Here is a 23,245-nt window from a genome sequence, read left to right as displayed (position 1 = left end):
TCAAAGTAAGCTTTTTAACCATGATCTGAAAACATTTCATTAATATACAAATGGAATGTTTGACTCCAAGCTCTTGAGGAAAATTGAGATTCTGCATTGGGTTTTTAAATTAATCTCTGAGAGTCACTTTACATTTTACTTGAGATAGACTTTTACATATGAATATACAATAATTTTTCAGGGAAGTACTGTTCTGTAATTTTGCTAAGCTACTAATTTGAAGTTAGTTTGTTTTGTCTCTTGTGCTGGTTAAGTTAATCTGAACTAGGTCAGCGATGCCATTACCATCAGTGGGTTAAATATCTCCAGCTTGGTATAACAGTTTATAACTTTCAGTGTCAAACAGTTTTCCACAACAAATATGCTAAAAACATACTTTCTTAATGTATATTCATGGCTTCTTATAAGTCAACAGCCTAGGAACTATAAAAAGAAACCTTTTAATATTTATGGGAAAGCTCCTTATTGTTAGAAAATAGACTAGGAAGAAGTTTAACTTTATGAATGACATGATACAGAATACACAAAATTTTAACTAAAATTTTATGTTCAAGGGTCTGTAAACATTTTTCTTCATCTTTCTCATTCAATTAAAAGTTTAAGAATCAATTTGGTGATAGCAATTGTTTCAACAGTCTCTTAAAAATTTCTTAATGCTCTGGCCGGCTTGGCTCAGTGGATAGGGCATCGGCCTGTAGACTGAAGGGTTGTGGGTTCGATTCTGGTCAAGGGCATATGCCTGGGTTGCAGGCTCGATCCCCAGTAGGGGGCGTGCAGGGGGCAGCCGATCAGTGATTCTCTATCATCATTGATGTTTCTATCTCTCTCTCCCTCTCCCTTTCTCTCTGAAATCAATAAAAATATATTAAAAATTGTTTTTCAAGGTTCCTGCTTAAAACAAAGTAAAACAAAATGTATGGCTTTTGTTTTATCTTTAAATCAATCAAAATGAAATCAAAGATATTTGATTTGTGGCTTTTAATAATTTACTTTCATAAGCAACATAGTTTACATGGAATTCACCAGATAAATTATATGTAAAATGTAATCCACAAATAACCAAATAAATTTATCTGCAGTATGGAACATCTGACTACCAACCAAGTAAATTTTATAGGACATCTGCTGAAAATAATGACCCCTAGTAATTGATTAAGATACTGAGACCCACTTTGGAATTGTATGCATTGGGCATGCCCGTGTTTACATATCAAAGGTGGTCACAAATCTCCAGATACACCAAGGGTTCCAGACACATCCCCTGTAAATAGCAATGGTGTAATCTGTTGTACATGTGCACAAGGACAAGATGTTCCTTGAAAGTCCTAGAAAAGCAGTTTCCTATTTAAAAGGTGGCCTTTCTAATAGTCCTTGATGTAGCTTCTCCCAGCTTTCAACCACAAAGTCCATGCAAATGCATATAAAAGGAAAACACTCAGGATTTCATGAAAAAACCAGAGAGGAAGCCAACTATTGCTGGAATGCAGAGGGAACCTCCACTGGCCACAGAGAGGTGTGAGAGATGACAGAAATAGGAGGCAGAACATTTGGCTCTAACCTAAGAAGAAACAGCCATTGCTTTTATTCCAATTGCTCAGATTTCTAAAATATAATTGAAGAATATAGTCTTAAACTAACGGAGACTTGACTATGCAGATTGCAAGTATTTGGCACACTCCTTTAACTAAAACATATTCAGTTAACAAAGGAAACACACATATAAAATCCGGCAGCTTGGGGCGAGCTGAATGTCACGTTTGACTGGCCTCTTGGTTGGTTTCTGAGGTCAGTGGTGCATCCACTCCTGGTTTAGTCATGGTGACAAGGACCATCCTCTTCTGGGGTAAAATGTGACCTCACTGTGCAGGGGACAGTTTTTCTTAGAAAAGGAACCTTTGGGGACAGGACAAGTTAGGTGGGAGGCTTTAGCAGCACGGCTACAATAGAATGATGAAGTCATAAAGTGATTTTGCATAATGACCTCTGTGGGTGTTCCTTCCAGGAGTGCAGGTTTGAGTCACCACAGAGAAATGCAAATATTCAACTCACATATATGTAGGTTAAAGAGAAAAAAAGATAATTTTTAAATTAGGAAGCTATCTAAAAATCATCTTATTTTTTATATAAGTTAAAATAGCATTTGATAAAACTTAATAATCATTCTAGCATTCTACTTAGTGGCAAATTCTACAAACATTTCTTTGAAATCAGAATCATTCTGGAAGAGCCACCAATGGAACCATGATGACTGGAGAAGGGAAAGCGATGTGACCGTTGTTTGTAATTGGTATGCACTTTGGGGTGGGAGTGGAGTTGTTTTATCTAGAAAACATAAGTGAGTCCGCTAAAAACTCTCTGACCTGTAATGAGAGGTGATGTCTGGTAACAGAACTCTAGTATTTTCCATGTCATTAATAATCACTACCTAGTGTGATGGATATTACAAGGAAGGGGTGAGAAAATATCTCGTTAACAAGAGCCACAAAGAAGTCTAAACATACAGCAATAGATTTATCAAGAACTGGGCAAGAACTCTAAAACTTGACTGAGAGACAAAAAATATGAAAGAATGAACAAGGCTGCTTTCTCTTTCAGGAGGAAGGAAGGCATTCTGTTGTGCTTGGCCGGGAAGTACCGGGTGGGGATCTGGGTGAACATACCTACACAAGAGGGCAGAGTCTCCAAGTTTAAGGGCAGCAGGCTGGGGACCTGGAGACAGAGGGCGGGCCCAGGAGGGGCTGCGGGCAGGGCTGTGGAACAGAGATTTGAACACCTGCCTGCTGTGTGGGGCTTGGAAGAGCTGGACAGGTGCTTTTGTCCGTTTTATTTTGATTTTTTCAGCAGCAAGATTTGCTTATGCAACTCTCCTGTGCTTCTTTCCTCCCCTCTTCATGCAAAGCTGCAGTAACCACCTGCACTGCTCACACAGGCTTTGGAACCAGAGTTACATTTCCTGTAGACTTGCACCCGCCTGAGGGTGGTAAGAAGGAGAGAGAAGGAAGGCTCTGTTTTATTTGGATTTTACACCTGTCTCAGAAACGAACCTTCTCATTAGATTCAGTCCTCTGGGTCTGAGTTACAGTCTTTTGCTAAGAGAAAGTGAATATCATAAACCCCAAAGGCAACAGGTGACTTGAATTGCAGTCTTTGTATTTTCCCCTGCACTCAGCTCATCCGCATGGCTATAGATCGAAGCTAATCTACAGGCTGATTCAGTAAAGTCCTTGCTCTGGAAGGTGGTCTGAGGAGGACATTTGATGATGTTTTGTCACAAGAGCTGCCTATGCTGCAGGATTTTATTTGCTTGGAGTAACATCTAATTTAAGGACTGTAATACAATATATCTGCTCTAGCAAAATTGCTATTTTCATGTGAAGTCAACAAAACTGAATTTTTTTCTCCTTAAAATAAAGTTATCCTTTCCACTTCTATTTTAGGAAGATTGAAAATGGTTGAAATAAATATGAGTAAAGAATCATTAAAGCCGAAACCGGTTTGGCTCAGTGGATAAAGCGTTGGCTTGTGGACTGAAAGGTCCCAGATTCGATTCCGGTCAAGGGCATGTACCTGGGCTGCGGGCACATCCCCAATAGGGATGTGCAGGAGGCAGCTGATCGATGTTTCTCTCTCATCGATGTTTCTAACTCTCTATCTCTCTCCCTTCCTCTCTGTAAAAAATCAATAAAATATATTTTTTTTAAAAAAGAATCATTAAAAATGTTTGAAATTAAACTATAGAGATACATATCATTTCTTTTTTAAAAATATGTTTTTATTGCTTTCAGAGGAAGGGAGAGGGAGAGAGAGAAACATCAATGATGAGAGAGAATCATTGATGGGCTGCCTCCTGCACGCCCCCTCCCCCCCCAACCCCCACTGGGGATCAAGCCCACAGTCTAAGCATGTGGCTTGACCCAGAATTGAACTGTGACCTCCTGGTTCATAGGGCGACACTCAACCATTGAGCCACACCAGATGGGCCATATATCATCCCTTTTAAAGCTATAGTTTTAATCAGATCATGATATAAGTGATATGAGTGAAAATACTCAGTGTTGGTATAATTATAAAAAGAAGTGGTGCTTTTCAACTTTGAGTTTCACAGCCAAAGCCTACGCTTTAGAGGACTCCAGTAACATACACTGTACATTTGTGTTTTAGGCGACTTTTTCCTGTGACTGTGATGAGCAATACGTGGGGACTTTCTGTGAAGAATTTGATGCCTGCCAGAGGACACCCTGCCAGAACAACGCGAGCTGTGTTGACGCAAAGGAAAAGCAAGACGGCAGCAATTTCACCTGCGTCTGCCTTGCTGGTATGGTTTCCGGAGCTCACCATTATTATATATCACTCTGTAGAACATACGCCCTTATTAGTTAGTGGTTGTTAAACAATACTTGGTCCGGCTGTTGGACAAGGGGACTTCAAGGTCCCATTTGATTCTATCAGTCTGTGCTTTATATAATTGGGGAACAGGAGAAGGAAGTTCCCATAAGGATACACCTTCTGCCTCTCGGCTGGATTTCTGACATTTCCATGGTAGCATTCCACCATTTTTGTTTTGGGCTGAGGATATTGATCAAATAGAGGCCTGGATGTTTCAAAAACAATTCTGCAAAATAGGCACTGAGTGTGGGCTGGCGTTGTGCTGGTTGATTATGCTAAATAATAAGAAAAATCCAGTATCAACTACCCAGGTTGTTACGTAAAGCCACCTAATCTTTCTGCTTATGTTAATACCCTTTTGTTCATGTACATTCATTAGACCAAATTCTTGGTACACTCTTCTCCACAATGAGGCAAGGGATTCCTTAATTAGTACAAGGGATTCATGGATACTACATGAGACTTTCAAATCCTTGGAGCACAATGAGTGATTCTTAGGAGATCGCGGTAGACAACGTGCCCAAAGACTTCTGTGCTCTGTCAATCATCTTAACTGACTTTCAGCTTAGTCGACTGATTCTAGACCAGGGGTGGGCAAACTTTTTGACTCGAGGGCCACAATGGGTTCCTAAACTGGACCGGAGGGCCGGAACAAAAGCATGGATGGAGTGTTTGTGTGAACTAATATAAATTCAAAGTAAACATCATTACATAAAAGGGTACGGTCTTTTTTTTCAATAGTTTTATTCATTTCAAACGCGGGCCGTAGTTTGCCCGTGGCTATTCTAGACCTTCAAGGATCAGGAATGGCATTTACCAGTGAATATGTTGATACAACTGTTTTGATGCAGCTTAAAATCAAGCACCAAATTAATCCTTTTTTATTATCAAATAACATGACATTATCCTTCAAAACTGACATCATCTTTCCTCTTCTATCTCATTCTTTTGCCAACTTCTGCTACTGGGTGGGGATTCAGGCTGAGGTAGGGGTTGGGGGTAAAGAGAGGGGTCAAGTGAAATAAGCCTTGGGAGAGTCAATGCTCATTGTAAGCAACAAGATCTACCAATGGAGAAGTTTATGAATGAAAAAGTGAAAGCCCTTTACTTATCTATTAACACAAACTTTATCATCTCATAGGGGTAGGATAATAATTTGGTATATTCTTTCCAGACCTGTGTGTGTGTATTTCCCTTGCAGATTGGATGAGTATTTTTCTATATGTATTTAGCAAGTGATTATAGCATACACATTGTTCTATAAGTTGCGTTTTTTTTCTGGTAGATCACAGCTATCCTTCCATATTAGTACATATGGAGCCATCTCATTCATTTTAACAATTTTGTGGTGTGTCTCCTAACTTTGTACTGTATCTTCAGGGTGGAGGCCCTTTAAACCATTTATTTAACAGATTATTGACCTCTCCCACATAGCTCCTATTCTTCCTCATGCTCCAGTACTAATCCTAATCAGAGGTAGAAGATTTTTAGGAAATGTTACCCTGGGACCCGAACTCTCTCTGCTCATCATCGACTGACTTATTCCTGCGAGTCTCTTAAGCATGTTTCTACTTCATCAGTTTCTATATCCTGTAGAAAAAACCTCTTCTCTCCTTCCTAACTGTACCTCCCAATAAGCTTTTCATTGTAACACACACACACACACATACGTAATGTTCACTGAGTGTTTAACACATGGCAGGGCTGTGCTAAGTACTTTCTCAGGGTGTTTGTAGAGCAATCTCTGAATTAAAAGCCTTAATTAAACCAATTTCACAATTGAGAAAACTGAGGCAAGGGAATTTTGTAACTTGGCCAAGAATATTAGTCAGGACAATGCTGGACTATGCTGCATTAACACGCCAATCCCCGTATCTCAGTGGCTTCTAAGAAAAGGTTAAGTTCTGCTGTGTCGTAGTCTGATGAAGGCACTTGCCTCCAGGTGGTCACTCAGGGATCTGGAGGGTCTCCTGTGATGTTCTGAGAGCAGTGCCTAGAGGTGTCTTTTATTACTTCTGCCACATGTCATTAGCCAGAATTTGGTCACTGAGTCCCTAGAGCTTTGCCTAGGAAGAGGTAAACATTCTCATGGCCTCACCAATAACTGCTGGGGCTGGGATTTGAACCAAGATCTTCCTGCCCGTCTCCAAAACCCATATTCTCAACCATCTTATTATACTCTGAGTACGCAGCCACACTGTGTGCTGAGTCCTTTCATGGTACAACTATGTGATTCAAGCCCATGCCTTTCAACTTCCTTATCTCAAACAGGTCTCTTCTTAAAAGAAGAAATATTAGGCAATTTTGTCCAAAAAGGAACTGGGAGCTAAAAATGAGGAGTTTTATACTAAACTAGAGGCCCGGTGAACAAAAATTTCTGCACTCGGGGGGGCTGAGGGGGGGCCCCTCAGCCCGGCCTGTGCCCTCTCGCAGTCTAGGACCCTTCGGGAGATAACGACCTGCTGGCTTAGGCCTGCTCCTGGGTGGCAGAGGGTAGGCCCAATCCCTAGGTGCAGCCCCTGGTCGGGCTCAGAGCAGGGCTGATTGGGGAGTTGGGGCGCCGCCCCCTGTCATGCACAGAGCAGGGCGGATCAGGAGGTTGCGATGCCACCCTCAATCACGCTCAGGGTAGGGCCGATTGGGGGGTTGGGGCACCGCCCCCTGTCACACTCAAGGCAGGGTCCATGGGGAGGTTGCGGCACCACCCCCTGTCACGCACAAACAGGGCCAATCAGGGGGTTGGGGCGCTGCCCCCCTGTCACTCACAGAGCAGGGCCCATCAGGGGGGTTGGGGCTCCATACCCTGTCACGCACAGTGTAGGGTCGATCAGGGGGTTGGGGAGCTCTTCCCTGTCACGCACAGAGCAGGGCCCATCAGAGGGTTGAGGAGCTCCTCCCTGTCACTCACAGAGTAGGGCCGATAGGGGAGTTGGGGCACCGCCCCCTGTCACACACAGAGCAGGGTGGATCAGGGGGTTGGGGCGCCGTACCCTGTCACACTCAGGGCAGGGCCGAATGGGAGGTTATGGCTCTACCCCGTCACACACAGAGCAGGGCCCGTGGGGGGCGGTTGGGGTGCCGCCCTCTATCACCCACAGAGCAGGGCTGATCAGGGGGTTGGGGCGCCGCTACTGTCACACTCAGGGCAGGGCCGATGGGGAGGTTATGGCTCTACCCCATCACACACAGAGCAGGCCCCGTGGTGGGGGGGGGAGGTTGGGGCGCCGCACCCTGTCACACACAGAGCCGCAGGGCAATCAGAGGGTTGGGGAGCTCCCCACTATCAGGCACAGAGCAGGGCTAATCAGGGGGTTGGGGTGGTGCCCCCTGTCACACACAGAGCAGGGCCAATCAGGGGGTTGGGGCGCCATACCCTGTCACACACAGAGCCGCAAGGCGATCAGAGGGTTGGGGAGCTCCCCCCTATCAGGCACAGAGCTGGGCTGATCAGGGGGTTGGGGTGCCTTCCCCTGTCATGAACAGAGCAGGGCGGATAGGGAGGTTGTGGCCCCGCCCCCTGTCACATACAGAGCTGCAGGGCAATCAGGGGGTTTGGGCGCTGCCCCTGTCACGCTAATCCCGGTGCCAGGAGGCCTCGTGGCTCTGCTGATCCCAGTGCTGGGAGGCATATTACCCTTTTACTATATAGGATAGAGGCCTGGTGCACGGGTGGGGGCCGGCTGGTTTGCCCTGAAGGGTGTCCTGGATCAAGGTGGGGGTCCCGCTTGGGTGCCTGGCCAGCCTGGATGAGGGGATGATGGCTGTTTGCAGCTGGTCACACACCCTTCAGGGTGGGGGTCCCCACTGGGGTGCCTGGCCAGTCTGGGTGAGGGGCTGAGGGCTTTTTTCAGGCTGGCGGGTTACTGAAGCTCCCAACCGCTCCTTTCTTTCTTTTTTTTCTTTTTTTAATTCTGGCCAGCTTTAGCTCTGAGGCTGCTGAAAGCAGGTATCTGGTTTGTTTGGGTTCTATAATCGAAACACTTTCAACTCCAGCTCTGAGATCCCAGCTGGCTGAAAGCAGGTTTCTGGGGTTTTGTTTAGCTTTTATATTTGTAACAATGTTTCAAACTGCAAGCTCAGAGGCCGGCAGCGGCAGGCGGGGAACATTGGAGTCCTCCGTCACTGGAGCAAGCAAGCCTCATGTTCGCTTCAAGCTGCCTGGCTGCCGGCCGCCATCTTGGCTGGCAGTTAATTGCATATCACCCTGATTAGCCAATGGGAAGGGTAGAGGAGATATGGCTAATTACCATGTTTCTCTTTTATTAGATAGGATTTAGTTCTGAGTGTATTGAAAAACTTATTTTCCATAGGAAAAGTACATTTCCTTTGTGGAAGAACTATGAACAGGTTAATTAATATCAACTCATTGATCTCTGATGCTCCAGATATACATCAGATCTACAAGTATGTTTTCTTTTTTAAAAATGTATCTTGCTGTGCTCTGATTGTTGCACATTTGATCATGAAAATTACCTTGTTAATGAATGAATGATTTCAAATCAGAGAACAAAAGTCCCCAATAAAGTATTTTCACAGAGACGTAGCCTTGACTCAGTGCTCATTTCTCTTGAGAGGAGAACATTTCTTGGCAAGTGAAAGTATTATTTTCAGCCAAGAAGCTTCAGCTTCAAATTTGCTAATATTTTGGTATTTTGCTTTAATTTCTACATCAAATGCCAGTACAGATAGAAGTTTTTGAGTCATGGGTAATCTGTGAATGAATATGGTGCATTGAATGTTGAGTTGGTTAAGTAACAAACTGTTATAGTTTTCACTTTCAATACAATTTATTGGAAAGCAGAAAATAGTAAAACATTGATTGACAGTAAAACGTTAATTAATGCCATATACATGGACATGCAATATAAAATTAATAATACAATATGGTCGGTAAAATTTCTATTTTGAGGAGGAAGTTTTTAGCAGGTGTAATTGATTTTTTTAAAACTTCCTTGCAATACTTTCAAAAAGAGGGGGATTGTCAACAGCATTAATACTGTAGGAAAATCTAAGAGGAGGTTATTGGCTTTGCCAACAGGAGGTTATTGGTTTTGCCCAAGCCTTGGCAGCCTTCTGTTTGCAGGGATGTGGTAAAGGCTACATGAGCTCTGAGGTCTCTCTAAGACTACATACAGGAACAAAGCAAGGGAGGGTAGCTAGAATTTATCAAACACTCTGAAGGGCAGCAGCACATTTGGCGATAGTCACTGCCACTCAGTTTCCATTGACCTAAGAGTTTTCTCAAGTGACAGTGGTTGGCAGGGATGAGGTACAGAGGACATGGGCAGGATGCGAGAATGAATGAGCAGCAGCTACAGACTGTTGTAAGGGCAAGATTAGTGGCAACATTAATGTGAGGAACAGAATCAGAAAGGTCTCTTAGATTTTTTAAAAAAATATATTTTATTGATTTTTTACAGACAGGAAGGGAGAGGGATAGAGTTAGAAACATTGATGAGAGAGAAACATCGATCAGCTGCCTCCTGCATACCCCCCACCTGGGGATGTGCCTGCAACCAAGGTACATGCCCTTGACTGGAATCGAACCCGGGACCCTTGAGTCCGCAGGCCGACTCTCTATCCACTGAGCCAAACCGGTCAGGGCTTTCTTTAATTTTTTTAAAATTATGGCATATTGTTTAAGAGGACAGGCTCTAGAGCCAGATGCCCAGATGACAATCATAAATCCCACACAATTGGACCTTAAATGTGGGTTATTTCCCATCACTACAAGGATGAGCGTCCTGGAGACCCTCCCTGCTTGTTGCCTGAAGTTACAAGAGCACTAAGCACCAGAGGCAGGAGACCCGATACCACCTGCCCTGGAGCCCTGACCCTTGCATGGCCCACTGACCACAGCCTCTGGAGCCAGCATACTAAATCCTGCTTCCGTCCCTACCATTTCTAGCTGGGCTCCTCAGGCAAGTTACCTAACCTCTCTGGGCCTGCTTCTTCCACTCTGCAAGGAGATTACAACAACCCTTGCCATGGCTGGTTATGAGTATTAAATGAGAACGTAAGCTTGTGGTCTGTTCTGTGGACATGTATCTCCAGCACCTAGCCCGGCACATAGAGTTGCTCAATAAAGATTTCCTGAATGAATGAATGACTAGAACGAGATGAAATTCAATGCAAGTCATGCTGTAGAGGCTTGATTCCCTTGCCTCTCCTCCCTCTGCCCACTCTCCCCGGGCTCCTCCCTATGGCACACATGTTTTTTGCCTCCCACCCACATCAGGTCATGGCTATCCTGAGGGCAGCAACGTCATATGGCATTACTCTTTATTTCTCCACTCCCCGCCAGTGCCAAGCCCTGTGCCTTGCATGTTACAGACACACAATGAATGATTAAGTTGAAAGTTAGATTTTTAAATCAGGATTTATTTTCATAAAAGTCTTCTAATTTGAAGAATATGATTTTTCCTCAAAGGAGCTATTTCTTTTTCTGAAAAGGATAGCTATGATACAGGTTCAGAGTTACCACTGCCAAAATATTTTCAGCACCGTGCAAAGCATTTTTCAACTTCAGAGCACCTCATCGTTCAGCTAATTGGTGATTTCAGCCTATTTTTAAAACCTCCTTATTTTGGACGCAAGGGGAACGAGTGATTGTTCCTGCCCAGCTTTACTTGTTTAAACACCGAGTGTTGCTCAGATGGCCTCGCGGTGCCTTGGCGTTGTGAGTTAGAAAGGGGTCGCCTCCTCCTAGAGGTAAATCCTGAGCAGATTTGTGGGGCGTGCTCACACCCAGGCTCACTTGGCTCAGGAAGGGAGCACCTTAGCTGGTCATGAGTGTGGTTTTTAAAAAGCAGGTTAGGTCAGAGTTTCAGAATGGAAGGAATCTCTGGACTTGCCTCTCTATGTGGAGTGTGGGAATCAATGGTGACTCTGAGGCTGAAGGACTTGCCCAAGGTCACAAAGCTCACAGAGAAACGGGAATTCTGGTCACTTCCTTCTCTGCCCATCTTTGGGTCAGAGTATGTTTTACAAACGTATTCAAGGTTAGTGAATTTCCTGTGAGTGATGAAGGGAGCAGGAGGCATGGCATTCTTTGGCTGTGAATGTGTTGCTTACAATGCCTTCACCAATGTTTGGGGCAGGGAACAAAAGAAAATGTGTAACCACATGATGTGACATGTGTCAGAAATTTGCTCCTTTTTATGCCTGAATAATATTCCATTGTATGGATACACCAGGTTCATTAACCATCCATCCAGTGATGGGCATTTGGGTTGTTTCCACCTGCTGGCGGTTGTGACTAGTGCTGCTATGAGCCCCACCCTCCACATGCTCTCCCTTCTCCCCTCCTCCAGGATCTTACGCTTCCAACCTTTTCTGTCTTCCGCTCCCTGCTGTCTTCCATCTCCCTCCCCATCCCTTCCCTGGCCTCTTGTCCACAGGATTCACAGCTCTCATCTGAATACCAGCCCCTCACACAAGCAAGAATGTAGTGAGTCCTTGCTGCTGTTCCCCTGTGTCCACCTCTTCCTCCTCCTCTCTCATCCTCTTCATCTCCACCACAAAGTGGTCTACACCCAATGTGCAGTTTTCCACCCACACCTTGCACTTCCTTTCTCTTTATATCATGAAACTGCTTCTCCAAGGTCATGGGCAGTGTCCTCATCTTGCCCATGACTGTCATCTCTGTGGAAGCGTTTCTCACCTGGCTTACAGACACTGCCCTGTGTCCTGTCTCCTGAGATCTCCCCAGCTCCTCCCCTCCTTCCTCTCCCCTCTATTGTCAGAGCTCAGGCCTTACCATTCCTCTCCAACTGCTCTCCATAGCAGCAGTCACTCACTTTGAGCTGTCACCTCTAAGTGGGTGTCTTCCAGACCCTCCCTCCAGCCCGAGTCACCTCCACTCCAGCACTCCTACTGGACGGGGCGTCTGCTACCACCTCGACCCTGGTTAGACTCATCTCCCGACCACTGTGTTCCCCCCTCCGCCTCCCACACACGCTGCCAGCCTGGCTTTTCTGACGGGCTCCAGTTTCTATCAGTGCCATCACCACCCTCGTCACCCAGTTTGGAAGCTCAGTCTTCACAGATGGAGGCCCTCAGCTCATCTGTCTTTGGATAGCCGCCAGGTTTGCTTTATTTATGATGATCCCCATTTGTTTTCTCTTCTTTGGCCAATGCCCTGATTTGAGTCATTGTCATCCGCTGCTGGAATGATTGTGCGAAGCCTGCCCACCCTCTCTGCCATCCATGCTGCCTTGCTTACCCGGAGCCCGGAACTGGGAGAGCCCAGTGGGCTGCCAGTGCCAAGCCTGCACTCACTGCCCGTTTTTTGCATGACTTCGGGGAAATTACGTACTCTCACTGGGTAAATTGCAATAGGTGACAGAATTCCAAGCATCACAATCTGGTGGCTGTTGTGAAGGTTAAATAAACCGATGGGTGTGGAGTGCCCACAGAGGTACCTGGCTCACAGCGAGCGCTCAGCAGGTGTCAGCTGCTGTCATTGTCACTGTCAGGCCATAGCTGGCTGCCTGCACTGAGCTCCATGCTACTTCCTCTGGCCAGAGATCTGCCCTCAGCTCTGTGGTCTCCCTGACTGGTGAGCCACACTGGACCACATCGGACCTCAGCACGTCCTTCTCTCCTCTGCTGGTCCTGGAGATCCAGGCCTACCAGACCACTCCCTGCCTCCTCTCCCTGCCTCAGGGCTGGCCTTGCTGGCTCTCACAGTCTTTTCAAACAAGCCTGAGAGGAAAGAAAAGACACAGGGAGGAGTAAGGAGCGTGGGGTTTGGAGTCTGCAGTCCTGGGTTTCAGTCCAGGTGGAGTCGCTCACCAGCTGTACCTTGCTCCCTTGAGCCACCGTTTACTTCTCTGTGAAATAGAATAATGGTATTGACCTTGTAAGAGTTCAAGAGAACCCACACATATACACACCTGCACACACAAGCATGCACACAACACATGCACATACACACCCACACACAAACATGTAATATAACACATATACACACAAGCATGTACACATGCACATACATACACAAGCATGTACACACACACACATGAACTCACACAAATGCACATCTATACATACACACACACACATGCCCAACTGGCATTGAATAGGTGATCTGTGAAGGGCACCTATTCGTAGCCTCTTGACGGAGGAGAAAGATTAGAATTTTCTTCTCTTCCTTCTCAAGGCTCTGCCCACTACCCCACATCCTGTTTTTATGATGGCCCCTCGGGAGTTCCCTCATTTGGTCTATACCAGAGCTCCTGTTCCCACGGAGAAGGGAGGGGAGACTGAAGCTCCCACCCCCTAAAATTGAAGTGAATGAGACAAGGGATGACCGATCTGCAATGCGCCTTCTCACATCCACACGCTGTTCAGAAACCTTCACAGACACTGCCACGTGTGGTAACCCCAGCGCCCCAGCACGTGCCCTTGAGGCCTGTCAGGGCCTGCACCCAGCCCAGCCTTTCCCTCTGTCCCCAACACTTCCGTCGGCCCAGCCTTGTCCCTGAATGTGCCTGACTCGGTGCCATTCCCCTGCTTTGCTCACACCATGTGCTCTTTCATGTGAACGTGGTTCTCTCCTCACCAGAGGGCAAGCTCTCTGCAGGCAGGAACTTTTTCCAGACTTCCTTTAGATCCCCCTAATTTTCACTCACAAACCTTCTTTCTGAAAGAATGACTGACTGCCCCCTCTGTAGTTTGGTTTATAATACAGACTTAGAATTCAACTGATGAATATTTTTAAGTCAATCCCTTAGCTTGTTTGTCCCACAGCATATTTCTTAATTAACTTCAGGTTTCCTTCCTCTTTGATTTAAGTTTCTCAGGGAATCATCAGGACCTACTCAATGAAAAGAACTTTATTGAAATCTCTTCCCCTTTGTAACCACCAGATTAGAAGACTCAGGTGTCATAAGATATCTGGCCTATATCAATATCACAGTTTCTTACTTAGGTTTAAGGAAAGTAGAATGAAAGGGGTTATCTAAAAAATAGCAAAGCACGGTGCTTAGGCAGTTGTTAATGACTGTGTAATGGGTACCTGTGGTGTCCCTGGCTCTGTGCTGGAAGCTGGGGACAAAAATCACTAACACCTGCTCTTAAAGAATAGGGAAGCATACCCGCCAACAATGCGATGGCAGGCACAGCAACTAACTGAGCCTTAGAGGTTCCTACTCATGAAAAGAAACAGCATGTGTGGACAGCGCAGTCCGTAAGGGCTTTCTGACATGATACATTTTATTTGACCTTCACTCTCTGATCTTTTTCCTTTGTTATCTGCATTGTATGTGTAATTCTTTAATGACTAATACTCATATTTGCTATTAAAAACTGTTTTCTGCTAGTTTTCCAGATCAGAAACTTTAGCATGTACATATACTCAAACTTTAGCATGTACTTTGTGTCATTATCGCCCAGGGGGTGTCTTACACTCAAATTGTTGGGCCCCACCCCTAGAGTCTCTGATTCTCCAGGTCTGGGTGCTGCTGGGGACTCTGCGTTGGTAGCCAGTTCCCAGGGAGGCTGCTGCTGCTGGTTGGGGACCACACTGTGAGAACCGTTGCTCTAAGCTGCCTGTTCAAAGCAGAGATCAAACAATATTGGCACATTGGTGGCAGTGTTAAAATCCATAAATTATTCATTCATTCAAAAATATTGAGCCAGGCGTGGTGCAAGCTACTGTGGACTCAAGGCTGCCCTTGATAGGAACGGCTCCTGCTCCTTGGAGTTGCTTTCATTTAATCGTTACAACCACCCTGGAGGGAGCAGGTATTATTACCCCTGTTTCACCCCGAGGGAAATGAAGGGCAAAGGCCAAGGTTTTGCCCTGCTCACTCAGCTGATTGGTGCATCATCATCCCGGACATTTCGTTTCCCAACCTCTGTCCTTCCCACTGTGCCTTTTGCCTATGTACTTGTTGGATGTGTTACTTTTTTTCTAAACTTGAGATTAACTTTCCTAATTGTGCTGTCAGCTTTCTCTCATGCTTTCCTATCCCATCGTCCCATTTTATACTTTATTAATTTCCTCTCACAGGTGGGCCTCTTAGCTCTTTTTTTTCTTTGCCTTTAGTTTTTAAATAATGCTTCCATTTCTTCAGATGGCTTTGTTTTTTCCCCTGCCAGCAGATCTTACTCATTTTTATCCTGTTAAATAATTCCTGCCTTCTGACTTTGATATTGGATGGACCGTGTTGATGGCACGCGAAGCCCTGCTATTTATTTCTTACTTCAGTTGCTAATATTAGGCATCCGTCTCAGCAGCAGTGGCTGAGCCCCAGCCCTGGCTGCTCAGATCCCCACAGGGCAAGGCCTGGGGCTGGTGGGCTCTCCAGGGGCTTCAGGCTCTCAGGACAAACCCAGCAGCGGGCCTCACTGCCCAGGCCAGGCTATTAAAAGATAGGAATATTAAAAATAGCTCTCACCACAATTCTCACCCTGGAAGCTTCTGAAGAAACTGCTACATTCTGCCTCCAGAGTGAAGGCAACGGCAGAGGCCTATTTTTATTTCAGTAGCAGATCGTGAAGAAAACATAATACACACCAACAGTTGTGCAGGGAAGAAGTTTAGGAAAACCACTGTTCGATTGCCTTGTTTTTTAATAATCTGACCACTTGGCCAACTTCGAGGATGCCCCTGCAATTTGCCATTAAACTCCAGGTTTTCCTTCATTGGAAGAATACAGGCAATATAGATACTGACATGGGGGTGCTGGTGGGAGTGGGGTGGGTTTTTTGTTATGTTGAAAACAGTCAAAAGACTGATCACCAGGATGTAGTTTTCTTCGAAGCCATTCTGACATTCACAGGGAACTTAACTATTTTCCTTTCTCCAAACACTGATAAATTTAAAATTTATATTTTTATACTTAAATACAAACTAATATAGAATTAAATACTCTGTCTACCTCAGACCAGATGTAATCTGGTAGTGAGCTTACTGAATAAGTTTATATCTCAATGCATTTCCTTGATGGTGTACTAGCATACAAACTTGATTTTATCTAATGTCATTTCTCAGGGTCAGTTGCTAAAAGCACCAAGCCTCAGTTTAGAGCTTCTCCATTCATCCCATATGTCCTTGAAAGACATTCTTACTGTATATCACAACTTTTCTTATATCCTTTCTGTTTGCTAGAATGTTCTTCACCAGCCGTGGGCAAACTACGGCCCGCGGGCCAGATCTGGCCTGTTTGAAATGAATAAAACTATTGGAAAAAAAAAAAAGACCGTACCCTTTTATGTAATGATGTTTACTTTGAATTTATATTAGTTCACACAAACACTCCATCCATGCTTTTGTTCCGGCCCTCCGGCCCAGTTTAAGAACCCATTGTGGCTCTCGAGTCAAAAAGTTGGCCCACCCCTGCTATAGACCTTTGTGATTAATTCCCTACAAGGAGACATCAGTGCTTCCAATGGTCACCTGTTTTTGACCTAATTATTTTACTTATTCATTGAATATCACAATTATAAGTTCCTCAGTAATTAAAGTTTTGTCGTCAAGTAATTTATTGTAAAATGATCTTTAACTCTCTAGAGGTTGTAAATATTCCTAAGGATTCTGAAAAATGTTCTGAAGGAGCTATTTCCCTGCTTTGTAAAGCACCAGCTTATGTTTAATGAAAGATGAGAGGCACTGGGACAAAATGAGTGTTTTTGTTCAGAAAGATCAATGTCTCATTGACCTAAACCAGCATGTTTAAGTCTGCATTAGGGACATTTTGGGCTGGATAGCTCTGTTGCTGGTGACTGTCCTGTGAATTGTAGGATGTTTAGCAGCATTCCTGGCCTCTGCCCACTAGATGTTAATAGCGCCCCCATCGCTGTGACAATAAATGTCTCTAGACATTGCCAGATGTTCTGCGGGGAAAGAGTCACCTGTGGAGAACCACTCACCTGAGGAATGAAACCTGGACAGGGCTGTTGGTGGGAGATGTGCGCTCAGGGTGCTGCCTTTGTTGGGTGGGTACCAGCGGACTCCATCAGTTCATGGGATGGTTCATGGTGGCTTTGGCATAACATATTATGTAAAATACCTTTCTTATTCTGTTCAGGTTATACCGGAGAGCTTTGCCAATCCAAGATTGATTATTGTATCCTAGACCCATGCAGAAACGGAGCAACGTGCATTTCTAATCTCAGTGGATTCACCTGCCAGTGTCCAGAAGGTAAATGTTATTGCCCCAGCCAGCACCTTCGTTTTCCATTTTAAATCATGAGCTTATATGATGAGCTTTGTACTTTGAATTTTTGAAAAACACTATACAAGGGAACTTCCTATTTTGTTCTGTTTATTTTAGAAGAATTATATACTCGTATATTTTTTTAGTTCTATGCTAGAATGGCTTGAACATTATGTTTGACTATTAGAGATAATCTAGGAATTCCTGTGATTTTTATGTATACATTGAAAATGAATAACTATAATGAAATGAAATTTCTTTCTAATGGTGAATTTCACTTAAGATTCATATTTTGTTAAATTATTGGTTTTTGATACCAGTTCACATGAAAAATATTCAGGGTAAAGTTCACCTGCTTTTGATTTTAAATCAACTTTATAACATCTCAGAAATTTCGAGTCACCTGGAAAGCCACATCTTTAGAGCTATTGTTTTAAAAATCTCTTTTTATTGATTTTAGAGAGAGAGGAAGGGAGAGGGAGAGAGAGAAAAAAAATATTAATGTAAGAGAGAAACGTCAATCAGTTGCCTCCCATATGCACTCCAACCGGGGATCAAACCCGCAACTTGGGTATGTGCCCCAGCTAGGAATCAAACCGGCAACCTTTCGGTGCACCGGACAATGTTCCATCCAACTGAGCCATACTAGCCAAGGCTTTAGAGATAGTTTTAAAAAAATTGTTTTGTAAGAGTTTATTTTAACCAAACTGATGACAGCTACTGAGAAGTAAGATCTCAAATGCTTCTTCAGTCCTACTTTTATTGGTAAAAATAGTTTTACATTGTGAAGAAGCAGGCGGGTAATCACAGCTATCAAGCGGGTGTTCAAGGAATGATTTTGTGCTTAGAGGAAGTTTTGTTTCTGTTTCTGCTTGGAGGAATGTTATGGGAGGAATTACTTTAAATCTTGGATGTTGCAAAAATAGCATGTTTCAGAGGTTTTACTTCTTAAAACCAGCTTGTAAACTCCTGATCCACTGAAGTGACATTGACAACCACACAGAGTAGCATGCCATCCTCTGTGGAGGGTGCATGTAGAGTGTGAGTGTGGAAGGAAACATATCTGTGCACAAAATGACCCTAAGCTGCCCCTGACTGTGAGGCAGCAGGAAGGCAGTGGTACTGCGTGAGTGTTGATAAAAGGCCACTGACCACCCAGTAACCTGAGGGCTCGGGGCTGCCGGTAGCTGCACCTGTGATGGGCAGCGTTTCATATCGGCAGTGTCTCATATTCATTGATGTGAAGCCCTGAGCATCAGCTAAAGATGAGTCCTGTCTCCTGGCTCCTGCTCACCTGAGTGGGTGCAGGAGCTGGGTGGTCGCAGCCGGCCTTGGCGTGTTCCTTTGTAGCTGGATGTGCTTGTGATGACTGTGGTCACCATGACAAAGGAGTTAAATGTGCTGGACGAGCCCCACTCCTCACCCTCCACTGGAGTCTCTGAAACAAATGGGAAAACTTAGAAACACTGGGAGGGCTGATGGCCGTGCAGCAGCACCCATCATCACTTGCCCGTAGAACACTTCCGAGTTCTTCACAGTGTGCCTCACCCTGCGCTCCACAGTTGCCATCCACTCTGGTTGCAGGCTGTGCCATAGCCGGGGGTGGGATTCAGGGTCACTGGCTAACTGACTGCTGAAAAATCATTAATCCCCCTCTCTGACCCAGTTCTTTTCTTTTAGTAGTAGATGTGGGAGGTGATGATGCCGCTTCCTTCACAGGGCCATTCTGGAATCACAAGGGGTTTTTGTGCAAGAACTTTAAAACCCCAGAATGCTTTGTTGTTATTGCTTTGCTTGCTACCAGAAAGTAGCTCAATAAACATTAGCTGCTTTATCAATATTAACTGCCAAGTCATTAATGAATTTTAATGGGAATTTGAAAATTTCATCCTGGAACATTATAGATTGGAGGGAAACAAGAATGGGACTAAGGAGAAAAGTTTGGGAAGTTTGCAGGAAAGAGATGTGGAAGGATAGGGTTTGAGAAGGAGAGAAGCTCATATATGTTAGAGAACTAAGTGAGTTTTAATTCTGCAGATATCTAATTGTTTATACTTATCATTACTGTCCATTGTATTTACATACATGGATTTTACTGTCAGACATTACAGATCTTATAACTTGGAAACTCCATTGCCAAAGTGAGAGCTGGTGTCTTTCTCTGGCCTGGGCGCCAGTAGACCTGATTCTGGTTCTGATGATGCAGCAGGAGCGTGGAGTGGTTACAAATGTGTCTTTAGGGTCACACTATGGGTTTGATATCCGGATGTACCTTTTACAGCTCTTTGCTTCTCGGAGGCTCCTTTTCCTCATTTTAGAAAATGGGGGTGATACTAGTATACTCTTTGTAAATAGCTGTGAAGAACAGGATTTAGTCCTGTGCTTGGCAGATAGTAAGTGCTGAATAAATATTAGTGGTGATGATGATGATGATGATGATGATGATTATGGAGAATTAATCATATCACCTTGGGTGAGTCATACAATTTTTATCTTTTCCAGATATTGTTTCTTTATAAAATGATAAGAGTTGACTATTACCTTTAAGGAACCCCATTCCTAAAAGTCTTCAATTTAGATATATCTGCTTGAGAGCCCCTTACTGAGATATTAAATCCATTTGTTTATTCAAGAATGTTTATAGAGAAAAGTTTTAAAATCTCTAAGTGACTCTAAGGAAGGTCTGGGTCTGAAACTTAATGTTGAGCCAAAGGCCCTGAAGGTTGAATCCCATTGCAACATGCTCCAAAGTTTTATCCAAAACTATTTTTTTTTCTACATTTTATAGCCTTGAGTAATTTAGCTATGTAAATCCTTTTGTTCAACTCATGTCAGTGGTGATGCTTCCCATCTTAAAGGGATTTACAGGCAATAGTCACACTTGTCATAAAAATTATCTTTGAGATTAATGTGCATTGCTCAGGAAGTGGGCATGCTCTCCAATAAGGATTTATGAGTTATCCAGTTCTAGGATTTGTTTGTTTTCCCCCAGAATCCTGATATGTATGAGTTTGGTGAAAGCCCTCTCTTAGGACCATATAAAACTGCATGTATTTACGTAAGAAACATGCAACATGTCCTCATAAAATTACCATGCCTGAATGAAATACTGTTCTTACTCTTTTAAAATTTGGCTTTATCCCTAAATCACCACTTCATTTAGGAATTTTAGCAGCTGAGATCCTTGGAGTTCCCAGTGCTATGTGGTTTCACCTTTTGGAAACAAAATAGGATATGAAGACTTACTAAGTGTGTGTAAAATTTTATTTCTATGTTTGGTACATGCTCATTAATTTATGATATACAACTGAGCCCTTATTTCTTTTTTGTTTCTTCCCCCTTTTCTTTTCCCACAGCACAGTTTCTCTGAGATTGTTTAAATAAAAACACTGGAAGGAATTTTGTTTGCCTGCTTCTCCCATTAGCAGTGGGGGCCAGCAGTGCTCACTTCTAGTGAATGCCTGGGTCCTACCCCTCACCTTGAGCTCTTTGCTTTGGGAACCATTCTGATGCTCAGTTTAGGGCTGGCACATGATAGTCGAAAGTTAGAGAGGCAATCACTCTAGATTCATGTTGATATACTCAGTTACAAAGATTCATAATCCACATAGAATATTCTAAGTAGAAAGAAAGATGGGTTAAAAATGCAAGGAGATGCGGAGAGTTCATGATTTGGGGGAGAGCCAATATTTCGATAAGGCCAAGAGGAGTATGGAAAGTGAACATAAATGAGGGGACTACTCAGAGGCCCCATCACGAACGGTCTTATAAGCCACACTAAGTCTGCATTTCATTCTGAGGCTACTGGATATCATCTATTTGTGTTGTTTTGCTATCCCTAATTGCAAGCAGTATAGAAAGTGAATTAGAGACTGGAAGTAGGAAATCAGGTGTTTACTAGTGTAATTGAGGTGAGAAGGGAAGAGGGATGATTTGTAGCAATATGGGTAAAGACTGTGGAACAGATTGGTCAGTGATTTTACAAGTTAGTTCCTCAATAACATGCAAGGTCTTGAAGCAGTGCCTGGCCTCAACAATTATATGTTATATATAAATTTGTTAGATAAATGAATGCCCAAAGGAAATAGCAGAACTTTCTCACTAAACCTCTAAATTTCCACTGTTAATAACCAATTATTTTTGTTCATATAATTCATCTACTTTAAGTTTCATTTCTTCTGACTTTTATATATTTAGTCTAAACTGGGGAGAAGTTAACTTAATATTCCTCTATTTCCTAGTTATTTTTCATTTTCCTGTCTTAAATCTAAATTCATCCTTTTGTTCTGCTAAGAAGTCCTTAAAGTGGTTTTTACTCTCTCACATGGATTTTCTTAAAAATTAAAAGTCACATTTTAAATGTGATTGTCTTGGGTCTTTTACATCTGATGGTTTTGTAATTGCTTTTCCTGGATATTCTCCCTTCTCCTCTTTATCATGCATAGCTGTCTACTTTCTTAGAACTGGAACAAATGTGGTCCCAATTACGTTTTCCATAAACATCAGCCAAAACCTCTTCTCTGATCCCAATATCATTTCTCGTCCTTGTCTGCCCAACCAAATCCAGGGCTTTCTTTTAGGCCCAGTGCAAACTCCAGCTCTCTGTGAGGTTTTCCTGGCTTGCACACCCCTAACAATCCTTCCTTCTTTTCAATCACTGCTGCTCTCAGAGCCTGTGCCACATACACCGATCCACTGCTGACAGCTGGGCCTGTCCCTCCAACATCACTTCATGCTGGAATCATTCCGTGTTTGCAGAAAGAAAAAATGGCCTCACATTGTTCTCGCGTCATCGCAAATATGTCCTTCTGGTCTTCACTGTTGAAGACTAAATTCTTTGAGAGTCAAGATTCTACAGACCTTCTTTTTGTTTCCCTTTGCAACTCATCAAGGCACCAAATTTTCTACTGCTGTCTTGATTCACTGATTGTTTATATTATCTGTAATCAGAGCAGATAGTGACTAATATTCACCCTTTTCATATTCCTTTATTGTAACTCCCCAAACCTAATCCATACTTCTCAATCTACTTTTTTTTTTTTTTAAATTGTGGAATAAATCTATTAGAAAATGTCCTCTGTCACTCGTCCATTTTTTCATCTGCTCAGTTATTCCACAAATTTTGACTGCGTGGCCACTCTGTTGGGTGCTGAGCTTCTAGGGTGAGAGGAACCCACGTGACTCTTCTAGGAGGCCTCAGATCTTGGGGATGAGAGCTGGTTATTTTCTGGTAAACCAACATACAACTACATCTCACAAAGTCAGGAAAGTGCTGTGATACAGAACAAGCAAGAAATATATGTACCTGGAATGGGGTGATCAGGGAAAGCCTGTCTGTCCAGCACTGAGGCTGAGAATTAAAAGGAGCCCTCTGTGTGAGCAGGTTGGAGCAGGAACTTCCAGGCACTGGAATGTTTCAAGGCTCCAGGTGGGGGATGGCTTGTCATTTCTGGGAACTGCATGGAAGGCAGCATGGCCAGGTCCTGGAAAGAGAGGGCTCAGAGTGGTCAGCCGAGTCAAGGCCTGTAGGACTTGTTGCCCATGGAAGGGAGAAGTGATGATGGTATTTCCGTTCTAAGAAAATCATTTTCATTGCTGTTTGGGAAATTGGTTATAGGGGTAAAATAGAACAGGGATGCTCACAGGAGGAAACTTATAATAGACGAGGGGAAAGATAATTGACTAGAACAGTG

General features: G+C 43.7%; 1 protein-coding gene across 1 annotated transcript in view; it reads left to right on the top strand.

Moving 5' to 3' along the window:
• Positions 1 to 23,245, top strand: part of DNER (delta/notch like EGF repeat containing) — a 231,067-nt gene that overhangs the window by 151,259 nt on the left and 56,563 nt on the right. Inside the window, exons 6-7 of the mRNA XM_081095960.1 lie at positions 4,162 to 4,315; positions 17,424 to 17,537. Coding sequence (XP_080952086.1) covers positions 4,162 to 4,315; positions 17,424 to 17,537 — 268 coding nt within the window. The remainder of the gene's footprint in view (positions 1 to 4,161; positions 4,316 to 17,423; positions 17,538 to 23,245) is intronic.

This window comes from Myotis nattereri, assembly GCF_964212035.1.
Source record: "Myotis nattereri genome assembly, chromosome: 7".
Classification (NCBI taxonomy): domain Eukaryota; kingdom Metazoa; phylum Chordata; class Mammalia; order Chiroptera; family Vespertilionidae; genus Myotis; species Myotis nattereri.
Note: the sequence above shows the minus strand (reverse complement) of the source record. Positions and strands in the feature narration are given on the sequence as shown.